The sequence below is a fragment of the Phocoena sinus genome, chromosome 19 (assembly GCF_008692025.1).
Source record: "Phocoena sinus isolate mPhoSin1 chromosome 19, mPhoSin1.pri, whole genome shotgun sequence".
NCBI lineage: Eukaryota > Metazoa > Chordata > Mammalia > Artiodactyla > Phocoenidae > Phocoena > Phocoena sinus.
This window is the reverse complement of record NC_045781.1, coordinates 17,731,274-17,743,218: the sequence shown is the minus strand read 5'-3', so window position 1 is coordinate 17,743,218 and position 11,945 is coordinate 17,731,274. Positions and strand designations below refer to the sequence as shown.

Below are 11,945 nucleotides of genomic sequence, written 5' to 3'. Positions count from 1 at the left end.
GGACAGCAGTCCGTGTGCACACTGAGGTCCCTCATGGTGGGTGGAGCCAGGGCAGGCTGAGAGCAGCTCCCCCCGCATCTGGAGGGTCTGAAGATTCTAAATCTGAGCCTGGCTTTCAGGCCATAAATAACAAAGGTCAAGGCGGGAGAAGAGAACACATTTTATTAATAGTCTGTTGGCTTAATCTGTAACTTTTAAGTATTTGGACAAGCAGTATATGGCCTCCATTTGTGTGTCCATCCTGGGTCCACAAATACGAGGAGTGAGCCTAAGGGGACCGTCTGATGGTCGAGGAGGCTCTTGACTTCATCATGGGAGCCTGGGATGCTCTCTGGCCCAAACAGGAGGTACAGGGCCTGCCTCCTGGGGGAACGAGCATGTCCCACCCTGTACACAAGATGGTCCTGACACGAGGCAGCCAGGTTCCCATGAGTGCTTGCTGGATGAGTGCGCTTGCTTGGCACTTTCCATTTTTCAACAAGCTTTTGTGTTGCCCTCGATATCCCAGTGGGTAAGCCCAGGAGACACAGCAGAAGAGGAAATGGGCACTCAGCACTGGTACAGAACATGCCAGAGACTTCAGCACTTGGGTTGGGATAGCGACCTCTCAGGAGGGGACTACCACTGGTTCAGGAGGTCTGAATGCTTTTAAGGGTCCTACCATGGCATGTCAAAGTCAAATTGCCTCTAAAAGACTCGGGGAAGGGCTCAGAAATCACCAGTAATGTATAGCCACACTTACCATGCTCCTACCAGCAACTACTATAATTTTTTTAAAAATTTGTAACATTAATATAAGTGCAAAATGGAGTCTCAAGACTGGCTTAATTAGCATTTCTTTTATTACAAGTAAAGATCAACATTTTGCCCCAAGAGCTGTATACTATTTATATGTCCTCTTATGTAAACAATGGCTAAAAGCCTGTGTCCATTTTCCTAAGGAGGAACTTAACATCTTTCTAACAGATGGGAATAAGCCTGTGACACATCCTGACAGACTCTCTGCCCCTCAATCACCCTGAGGAAGGGTGGAGTTACCTCCAAGTTGGCTGATTTCTGACCCTTACAGAAAGCCTGCTGGGCTCTTGGAATGACATGCATTAAATTATTACTTCTAATCCTATGCCACCAGAGATTTGCAGCACTGCTTAAAGAAACATGTTTAAATGTACATAAGCAATATGTATTCAAAGTAGAAAAATCACAAAATGCAGATAGGTAAAAAAGATTTTTAAAAAAATCACCTGTCATTTCACCATTTGGAGATACAGTTATCTAACTCACTGTTATATTTTGTGGTAAATTCTATCAGACTTTTTTCAACACATAGCTTGGCACAGCATCTGTCTCCTTTAACTGCACAACCTGCTGTAGACATCTTTTAAAATCAGCGTGGAGATGTGAGATCATGCCCACAGCATCACTCTTGCTGGCTGAGCAGCGCTCCACCATCAAGGGCAGGGGTCCCCAACCCCTGGGCCACAGACTGGTACTGGTCCACGGCCTGTTAGGAGCCGGGCTGCACAGCAGGAGGTGAGTGATAGGCGAGCGAGCCAAGCTTCGTCTGTATTTACAGCCGCTCCCCATCGCTCGCACTACCGCCTGAGCTCCGCCTCCTGTCAGATCAGTGGCGGCATTAGTTTCCCATAGGAGCGCGAACCCTACTGTGAACTGCGCGTACGAGGGATCTAGGCTGCACGCTCCTTATGAGAATCTATTGCCTGATGATCTGAGGTGGGGCTGCGGTACTGATGCTAGTGCTGGGGAGTGGCTCTAAATACAGATTATCATTAGCAGAGAGGTTTGACTGCACAGACACCATAATAAATCAGTTGCTTGCAGACTCATATCAAAACCCTACAGGCAGTGGCAAGTGAAAACAAGCCCAGGGCTCCCACTGATTCTGCATTATGGTGAGCTGTATAATTATTTCATTATATACGACAATGTAATAATGATAGAAATAAAGTTCACAATAAATGTAATGCGCTTGCATCATCCCGAAACCACCCCCCCCACCCCAGTCCGTGGAAAAACTGTCTCCCATGAAACTGGTCCCTGGTGCCAAAAAGGTTGGGGACCGCTGATCTGGGGACCACCAATAATGGACTCAATTCCCTTCCTCAGGACTGGTGCTACTAGAAACAATGTGGGATGAGTACCCCTGGAGCTACCTCTTTGTGCCCTTCAAACTGTGTCATTGGGATGAACTCTATTTAACCTGTCTAGGATTCTTACGTTTCATCTTCAAACAGGGACTACCTTAAGACAACTTTACAGAGAGGATATAAAGATGCACCTGTGTGTGTAATAGAGGCCTTATGACTACTGTTCCCAGTTGAATGGACTGATTCCGTGAGTTTACCTTCTAAAATATCATTTGCCAGTATTTAAAAGTTTGGGTTATTTGCCTTTCAAAAATGTTTTTCACTGATGGTTGAAAAATAAAATTTTGGAGAACTTGAAAATTTATGGTTGAAATGTAAAAAGATGCAGCTTTTTATGGATCATTAAAAACAAAGACCTTTAAAATTATGTTTGCATATTAACTTGCAGCATACTTGAAGTAACTGAGGAAACTTACCAAATACATAAGATTGTCACGTTCCTGGGTTATATTCTCTGCCAGCACAACAAGATTTGCCAGGTACTGGTGAGCAGACATTTCGTTCTCCATGGCTTTTTCCACCTGCTTTTTGAAGACATCAATTTTCTTTTGAGATCTCCTAGAGAGGTCCCCCAAATGGTGGAATAAAAAATTCATTAGCCTGCATGGCCAGGGCATAGTGAATATCTGTATTATAAAAATAGCAAGCATGTTATCATTTAAGTGTATTTTGCAGCAACCTAAATCTTCTATTTAGTTTCAAGGTGAGAAGAGCTAACTGAATTTAAAGGAAGCATAATTACTGACTCCAAGCCAAGTCAATAGGAATCACAAAATGCTTAACACACTTAACAGACTAATACATATTATTCTATTAATTTTTTGGCTTGTGTTCTTTAAAAGATATTTTTGAAAAAGGAATCCAGTAATCCCTGGATTAGACTTTTGGGAAACACTTAGTAAAGAACTTCTAGAACTTGCAGAGTCCTCGGGTCAGCATTATGACTATCAACCATAATTGAACAATAATGTTGGTCATATTTTAACGTTTTTTTTTTTTTGCGGTACGTGGGCCTCTCACTGTTGTGGCCTCTCCCGTTGCGGAGCACAGGCTCCGGACGCGCAGGCTCAGCGGCTATGGCTCACGGGCCCAGCCACTCCGCGGCAATGTGGGATCTTCCCGGACCGGGGCACGAACCCGTATCCTCTGCATTGGCAGGTGGACTCTCAACCACTGCGCCACCAGGGAAGCCCGATGTTGGTCATATTTTATATGTTGGTATTTAATAATCTCATTTATCCCTTTCCATTTCATTGCCAATATTAGAAAAAGAAAAGATAAAGAATATGAAATAGAATATTCAATTGTCTTTTTTAACTATTAAAAAAAAAAAACAGCTTAAGAAAAAAAAACCCACCTATTTATTTTCTGTGCCTTTTCGAGTTCAGCTTCCAGCGCCTTGTTTTTAGCCGTCAGATTTTTCTTCTCTAATAGCAGGCTCTTTTTCTGCACTTGCAGGGCTGCCAACTTTTCCATCAAATCTTCCATCTCAGCGTTTTCTTTCTCTTCTTTCTTCTGCAACTGGCTGATGGACAAAAACATCACAAGCCTGTATCCAGTACACCGAGGTTAAATGAAGCAGCCACTGCCAGGCAGTGATAGCACAGCCTTCCGGCCTGGGTGGGCCCTTTGGAGGCCTCTGTGGGAGCATCGTCATCCAGTCCCTGGCAGAGCTGGTGGGGAGCTCCCAGAGGGCGGCAGAGAGGGTGTAGCTGGTACACACTGCTTTGACGGTAATGATCTAATCCCTTTTTCTGCCCACCATTTTTGCTTATGTCTGTGTGTGTATGTGTACTGTGTGTGTATATATACACACCTATTTATACTCCCTCCAGAAAGAATTTAAGACAGCTTAATTTTTTACATAGTTATAATTGCCCCTCCTTCAAATCCTAATGCTAAAACAAATTTTATTTCATACTAAAATAATTATGTTTTTCCGATAAAAGAAACAAAAACAAGGAGGGCATACAATCAATATATAATTCTGGCAAAATGATGCCTGAGAGAAGAGTTATTCCTTCACTGGTTCTCTCGGTCAATTTTCACGAAATAACTGAGACCGAATAGGTAGGGCCACACACACAAGAGGCTGCCCAGCATTCTGAGCGATGGGGTCTCCCAGGGTACCACGGGGGGTTTACTACTTCCTGGCTTGCTGGCTGGCTAGCTAGTGAACAAGCCTCACGCTGCATGTGTTTGGGGTCTGCCTCACTTGCCACACAATTTCAATGACCAGCCTCGGTTGGCTCCCTGAACACTCAGTCAGGAATTTTCCAGTTTCCACTGCTTTCTAGTTTACTACTTTTAGTTAGTCAAAGAGCAGAGGACACACCTGGACAAAACCCACAGAGTTGGGGTTTGAATTAAACTCATCTTTTATCTTTTTTCTTTGCTGCATTTTGTTTTGAGTTTAGAATTTTATTTAAAGGTATTTTTGCCACTTACCTGACACCAAAATCAATCAGTTCACAAAATCAGTCAAAAAGTTCACAATGAAAAGCAACCAAAGACAATAGGAAATGCTGGGAAAGTGCTGGTGGGCGTGCACAGCCGCCTCAGAGAACAATATGTCAAAATCTAGAAAATGCATTTACACTAGGGCCAAACAATGCCACCTCTAGGTATGTATTTAGGGAAACCGATAAACCGTACAAGAAAGTTTACTGGGGCATTGCTTAAAGGAACAAACTTAGAAACAATTTAAACTTCCATTAATAGGCTAAGTAAAATGCAGTATTTCATATGATGGAATACCACCATGCAGTTAAAAAGAATAAACTCTCGGACTTCCCTGGTGGTGCAGTGGTTAAGAATCCACCTGCCATTGCAGGGGGCATGGGTTCGAGCCCTGCTCCAGGAAGATCCCACATGCACTGGAGCAACTGAGCTGGCGAGCTACAACTACTGAGCCTGTGCTGTAGAGCCCGCGAGCCACAACTACAGAGCCCGTGTGCCACAACTAACTGAAGTCCGTGCACCTAGAGCCGGTGCTCCGCAACAAGAGAAGCCACTGCAATGAGAAGCCCACGCACCTCAATGAAGAGTAGCCCCTGCTTGCCGCAACTAGAGAAAGCCTGCACGCAGCAATGAGGAACCAATGCAGCCAAAGGAAAAAAAAAAAAAGAATAAACTCTATGTATCTATCTCAACATGGAAAGATGTTTGAAAATTGAGTATAAAAAGCGAAGATACTAAAATTATGAATTCACTTATGAACACATAAAACACACCAAAAAATACTATGTCATTCATGGATACATGTAGAAATAAAAAATAGATTGGAAACATAATTCCGAGTTTATGATAGTGATTGCTTTTGGAAAGCCAGGGAAAACAATGGGACTAAGGATGGTGGTTAAAAGGGGCTTCAGCTGTATTTCTAACAATATAGTTCTTAAAACAAACAAAAAAAGGTGGAAACAATTTGCACACACATACAAAAAGTTAACACTTAATGTTTGGTGGGAGAAATAGTTGATTAAAAAAATTTTTTTTTAATAAAATGTTTCCTATTCTATCCCTAGAGTCTCACTCCCCAGAAGAAACTTCTGCTGATCATTTCTGATTTTAGTTCCTCTGGTGAAAAACCATGACTTAAATTTTTAAACTGTGAAACGTAATACAGAAAACTATACAAACGGTAAATGCATATTTTAACAAACAATTATAGTGAACACCCACATAATTACCACACAGGTCAAGAAACAGAACACTTCTGGTACCCCAGACACTCCCATGTGTTCCCTCCCACGCCCCCAGTCATAGAGTCCCTCCTTAATCATCTCTATAGTGTCACCGTCTATCTATGCATCACTACAGCTTAGTTCAGTTTGCCAGAATTGGAACCAGATATAAAGGGAACCAAGACCCATTAACAGGTGCACAAAGGGACTATATGTACTTTAGTGCCATTACGCCTATAAGACTCACCCGTCTTTTTGTGTGGCTATAGGATATTTCATTGTATCAGTACACCAAACACTACACATTCGTTTTCCTGTTGACAGTCACTTGGGCTATATTCTGCACACACACTTGCAGGATTCTCTAGGGCAGTGCGACTCAAAGTGTGGTCCTCAGATGGATCAGATGGGCAGTCTCCAGCTGTCTGTTACTCATCCACAAGATAAGCACAGAAGTTGAGAAAATGGCTCCAAAACTTCTATAGCATTTCAACATTGCTGTGACACCTGGGCAGTCTGAGGTGAGTGCACGCACTCTGCTGAAGAGCAGCTCGGGTGTTGTCACGTTTGCAGAGAGAAGCGTGTGGTAGGGGCCGTATACTTGTCACGTGCAGCAGGAATACATAGCAATTTATAGTTTTAAGATTAATTCATCAACTGTAACTCAAGAATACATAAAAACCAGAATTCATCTATTTCACTGAAAAATAATTTAACTATTATTTTACTGGACACACTGACCTGGATTTACGATAAAGGGTTAAAGAAGAAGACTGAAAATACAAAGACTTCTTTCTGCTTCCAGCCAAGACAGAGTTACAGAGACCAGATTTATTCAGCTAGAAAACCAGGCAAAACATAAGAAACAACAGTTTTCAGACTTTGGACAATAGGCAGTACAGGACTGTGATCCCTGAGAGGGAAATAACAAGGTGAGTACTATGACTGCTCCAGCTTACTGCCTGGCTGCAGTACAGGAAGGGAAAACCCAAACCAAACCCAGTGGATTTGCTGAGTTGAGGAGTCAGAGATCAGAGATCAGAGAGGCCAAGGCAGGTAAAAGTTGTGGGCAGAGAGGAGGGAGCGACAGGGAGAGAGGAAGGGCTCTGGAGATCTTTAGGCGGGCTCACCACCAGTCTTTGGCTGACTACTGATCTGCACATGTATGAGAGGAAACTACCTGAGGCCGAGGAAAGAACCACGAGAAACAAGGAGGCAGAATAATTCCTGACATTCACCAAGAACTGGGAATAGTGCAGGGGTCCACCAGCCAGAGTAGAAAGACCTTATCACATAAGAGAGATTGGCGATAACCCTCAGAAGGGTCTTACTGCCTTTGTAGTAGGGCTAAACTAGCCCTGACTAAAGGCTGCTTTGGGCCTACCCTAACAAAAGCAAGTTTTGAAAGAATCCAACTACTGTCTAGTAACGTAAGTGTGCACTAGGACAAAATATAACACTATTCAAAGCGATGCACTAAATCTAGCATCCAGCAACACAAAATCTACAATAGTCAATATCCAATCAAGCATGGGAATAAGCAGTAAAATAGGGTCCATGATCAAGAGGGAAAAAAATAATCAACAGAACGGATGCAGAAGTCAGAGAGATGATGGCATATAATAGAGAATAACAGCATGGGGAGGAGAGAAATGAAAACTACAAAAAAGACTCAGATGGATCTTCTAGTGATGGAAAAAAACAAGTGGAAGAGGTAAACAATACGCTGGATGAGAATAAAAAGATTAGACGCTACAGAAGAAAAGATTAGTGAACTGGAAGACAAGCAATATAAACTACCCATTTGAAGCACAGAGAGAAACAAGAGCAGGAAAAAGAAATGGACGGAGCATCAGAGGCCCATGAGACAGTATCAAGTGGTCCCAGGAGGAGAGATGAGAGAAGGAAAAATAGAAAAGAATATGGAAGAAATAACAGCTAAATTATGTCCAAATCTGATGAAAAATATATATCCACAGCCCAAGAAGCTCAATCAACCTAAAGCTGAATAAACATAAAGAAACCACACCAAGGTACATCCTAAGTAAATGCTAAAAACCAGCAACAAAGGAAAATTATTAGAAGAAGCCGAAGAGAAAAGACATATCACTGTTCAGAAGAACAAAGATAATAACCTGTGCAGATTTTCATTAGACACAATGCAAGACAGAAGGCTATAGAGAACACCTTTAAACTGAATGGGAAAAAGCTCCAAAACCCAAAACCCAAAACCCATCAACTTGGAATCTTTACCCAGTGAAATTATCAATAAAGTTTAATGATTTTTCCAATAAAAGTACTGTGAATCTTTCTATTCCTTTCTATTTGTGATGCTTTGTAGATAGCCCTTTCCTTCCTCGTTTCTTTCCCTTTTTTGGGGGGGGGGGGTCTTTTTCAAAATCTCATTTTCTACATATTTATTCCTACAAAGAAATACAATTGATTTTTATAAATTGACTTTGTTTCTACCAATGTTGCAAAAATTCATTATTATTTCTATTTTTATTGAAGCATAGTTGATTTACAATGTTGTGTTAATTACTGCTGTACAGCTAAGTGACTCAGTTATACGCATATACATTCTTTTTCATATTCTTTTCCATTATGCTTTATCACAGAATTGAATATAGTTCCCTGTGCTATGCAGTAGAACCTTGTTGTTTATCCATTCTATATAAACCAGTTTGCATCTGCTAACCCCAAACTTCCAATCTATCCCTCTCCCACCCCCCTCCACCTTGGCAACCACCAGTCTATTCTCTATGTCTGTGATTCTGTTTGTGTTTCACAGATAAGACAGGTTCATTTGTGTCATCTTTTGAATTCTACATATAAGTGATATCATAGAGTATTTGTCTTTCTGACTGACTTAGTATGATAATCTCTAGTTGCATCCATGTTGCTGCAAATGGCATTATTTTGTTATCATTTTTATGGCTGAGTAGTATGCCACTGTATATATGTACTACATCTTCCTTATCCATTCATCTGTTGTTGGACATTTAGGTTGTTTCCATGTCTTGGCTATTGTGAATAGTGCTGCTATAAACTTAGGGGTCCATATATCTTTTAGAATTCTAGTTTTGTCTGGATATATGCCCAGGAGTGGGACTGCTAGATCATATGGTAATTCTATTTCTAATTTTCTGAGGAACCTCCATACTGTTTTCCACAGTGGCTGCACTAACTTACATTCCCACCAACACTGTAGGAAGGTTCTCTCTTCTCCACACCCTCTCCAGCATTTGTTATTTGTAGTTTCTAACGATGGCCATTCTGACCAGCATGAGGTGGTACCTCACTGTAGTTCTGATTTGCATTTCTTTAATAATTAGCGATGGTGAGCATCTTTTCATGTGGATATTAGCCATTTGTATGTCTTCTTTGGAGAAATGTCTCTTTAGGTCTTATGCCCATTTTTCAGTTGGGTTTTGTTGCTGTTGTTGTTGTTACTGAGTTGTATGAGCTGTTTGTATATTTGGGAAATTAAGCCCTTGAGGGTTGCATCGTTAGCAAATATTTTCTCCCATTCTGTAGGCTGTCTTTTCATTTTGTTTATGGTTTCCTTTGCTGAGCTAAAGCTTGTAAATTTGATTAGGTCCCATTTGTTTACTTTCATTTTTAGTTCTACTGCCTTGGGAGACTGACCTTAGAAAACCTCGGTATGATTTACGTCAGAGAATGTTTTGCCTATGTTCTCTTCTAGGAGTTTTACGGTGTCACGTCTTATGTTTAAGTCCTCAAGCCATTTTGAGTTTTATTTTTGTGTATGGTGAGAGGGTGTGTTCTAACTTCACTGATTTACATGTGGCTGTCCAAGTTTCCCAACACCACTTGCTGAAGAGACTGTCTTTTTCCCATTGTATATTCTTGCCTCCTTTGTCAAAGATTAATTGACCATAGGTGTGTGGGTTTATTTCTGGGCTCTCTCTTCTGTTCCATCGATCCGCATTTCTATTTTTGTGCCAATAACACGCTGTTCCGATTACCGTAGTGCAAAAGTCTATTATTATTTCTAACGATTTATTTGTAGATCTGTTTTCTACATATGGAATTCTATCATCTATAAATAATGACACCATTATTTCTTTCTTCCCAAACTTTATAATTTTCTTTTTCTTGCCATGTGCACTAGTTACCATTTAGTAACCAATGCTGTTTATGCTGTTTAGAAATGGTATCAGAGGGCATCTCTGCACTGTTTCCAGTCTCAATAGGAAAGCTTGCAACATTCCACCACTGAGAGTGACATTTACTGTAGTTTTATTTTTCAGCAGAACCATTAAAGAAGTTCACATCTATTACTAATACTGTTTTTAGAGTTTTTACATCTAGATTCATGAGTGAAAATGAAATGTAATTTTCCTTTCTACCATCATTGTTGGGTTTTGGTATCAAGGTTATATTTACCTCATAAAATGAATTAGAGAGCATTAACTCTTTTTCTGTTCTTTAAGAAGTGTTTAGGTAAGACTAGAATTATTTCCTCCTTGAATATTTTTAGAGCTCCTTTGTGAAGGTATCTAGGCCGGTAGTTTTCTTCAAGGGAAGATCTCTGGATTCAATTTCTTTAATGACTAAAGGAATATTCAGGTATTCTTTTTCTTTATAAGTCAGTTTTGACAAGTTATATTTTTCAACGAATGTGACTATTTCATCTAAATTTCCAAATGTATTGGCACGAACTTATTTTTAGGTGCATCTAGTTGATGGATTGAAACTTTTATCTCTATGAATTGATCCTCTTTGTTATGTGGAGTCTTTACCTTAACATTTATCTTGTCAGATGTTAATATAATTTACCACCTTTCTTTTGGTTCGTGTTTGAGTAGTATAACTCTTTCTGTCCTTTTACTTTTGAACTTTCTGTGTCCTTATGTTTGAGATGTATATCTTAACGACAACACAGAGTTGCTGTTGAGAGTTTTGGTAAACTACTCCGTGATACTGCTGCCTTAGCATCCATTTTGTGTGGCCAAGAGGCCTGCAGGGGTCTTGAACAGACACTAGCCCCGCTCTGGAGCGCAGGCCCTATAACAGCCAGCAGAGTCACAAGTCAATGTACGTTTCTCATATGACTCCCCCAACGACCCTCCTTCCTCACCTCGCAGGGCCTTCCCCTCATGCACCCTTTAGGTAAGAACCCCCTCTCCCCCTTGAACCCTACCAAAACCCTGCTCTTTTCTGGTTTGAACTGACCAATTGGCCTTAGCCCAGGAAGCCCAAAGCACTCCACCCACGGACCCTAATAAAGGCATGTGCCTCAGGTCCTGCGGCTTCCCTCTGCCTGCACCTGCCTTGACCTCCCACGTGGCCCCGCGAGGAGTGCTGTGCACCTCCTCCAGGACCTGTGAGTGATGAGCTTCTCTATTTCACTTTCCCTACTACCGATACATTTGCTTTTAAATCTAACATTTTATTTTGTGTTTCCTGTTTTCCCACTTGTTCTACCTTTTCTTGACATCATTTGCATTACTTTTTAAAAAAATCATTCTTTCTTTCCCTATACTAGTTTAGAAGTTAAACAGATTCTGTTCCCAGAAATTTCATCATGCGTATTTTCAAACTATAATCAACACCTTTATCCTCTTCTGAATGATACAGACTTTAGAACACAAATCCCATTTACCACCCTCACTAATTATATGCTCTTTCTGTTGTACATTTTAATTCTACGTATTTTTAAGTCCCCAAAGATATTATCATTATTGGTTTATAGAATCAATGTTCATTTACATTTATCCACAAATTTACCACTGTATTTTAGTTCCACCTTGCTTCTCAGATGTCCCACCTTGAGTTACTTTCCTCCTCCAGACTTATGCCTTCTATACCCTCCTGTAGAATTGCCTTTAATGCAGGTCTGCTGGTGATGACACTCAGTTTGGGTTGGAAAATACCCTTATTTGACTTCACTTCTGAAAGGGATTTTTTCTGGTAATAAAATCCTAGGTCATCCAGGCTTTGCTTGTATCCAGCGCTCTGAAGCTACCATCTAAGGGACCACAGCACCCCTGTTAAGAGCCTGCTGCCGCTGAACTCCTCCGAAGGAAACTGTCCCCGTCGGGCCAGCACAAACCATGTATCATTT

General features: G+C 41.0%; 1 protein-coding gene across 4 annotated transcripts in view; it reads right to left on the bottom strand.

The window, feature by feature from the left end:
• Positions 1-11,945, bottom strand: part of CEP89 (centrosomal protein 89) — an 81,001-nt gene that overhangs the window by 12,562 nt on the left and 56,494 nt on the right. For all 4 annotated transcript variants that reach the window (XM_032613756.1, XM_032613757.1, XM_032613758.1 and 1 more), the window contains exons 15-16: positions 3,526-3,693; positions 2,585-2,726 (exon numbers count right to left, since the gene is read on the bottom strand). In XM_032613756.1, coding sequence (XP_032469647.1) covers positions 2,585-2,726; positions 3,526-3,693 — 310 coding nt within the window. The remainder of the gene's footprint in view (positions 1-2,584; positions 2,727-3,525; positions 3,694-11,945) is intronic.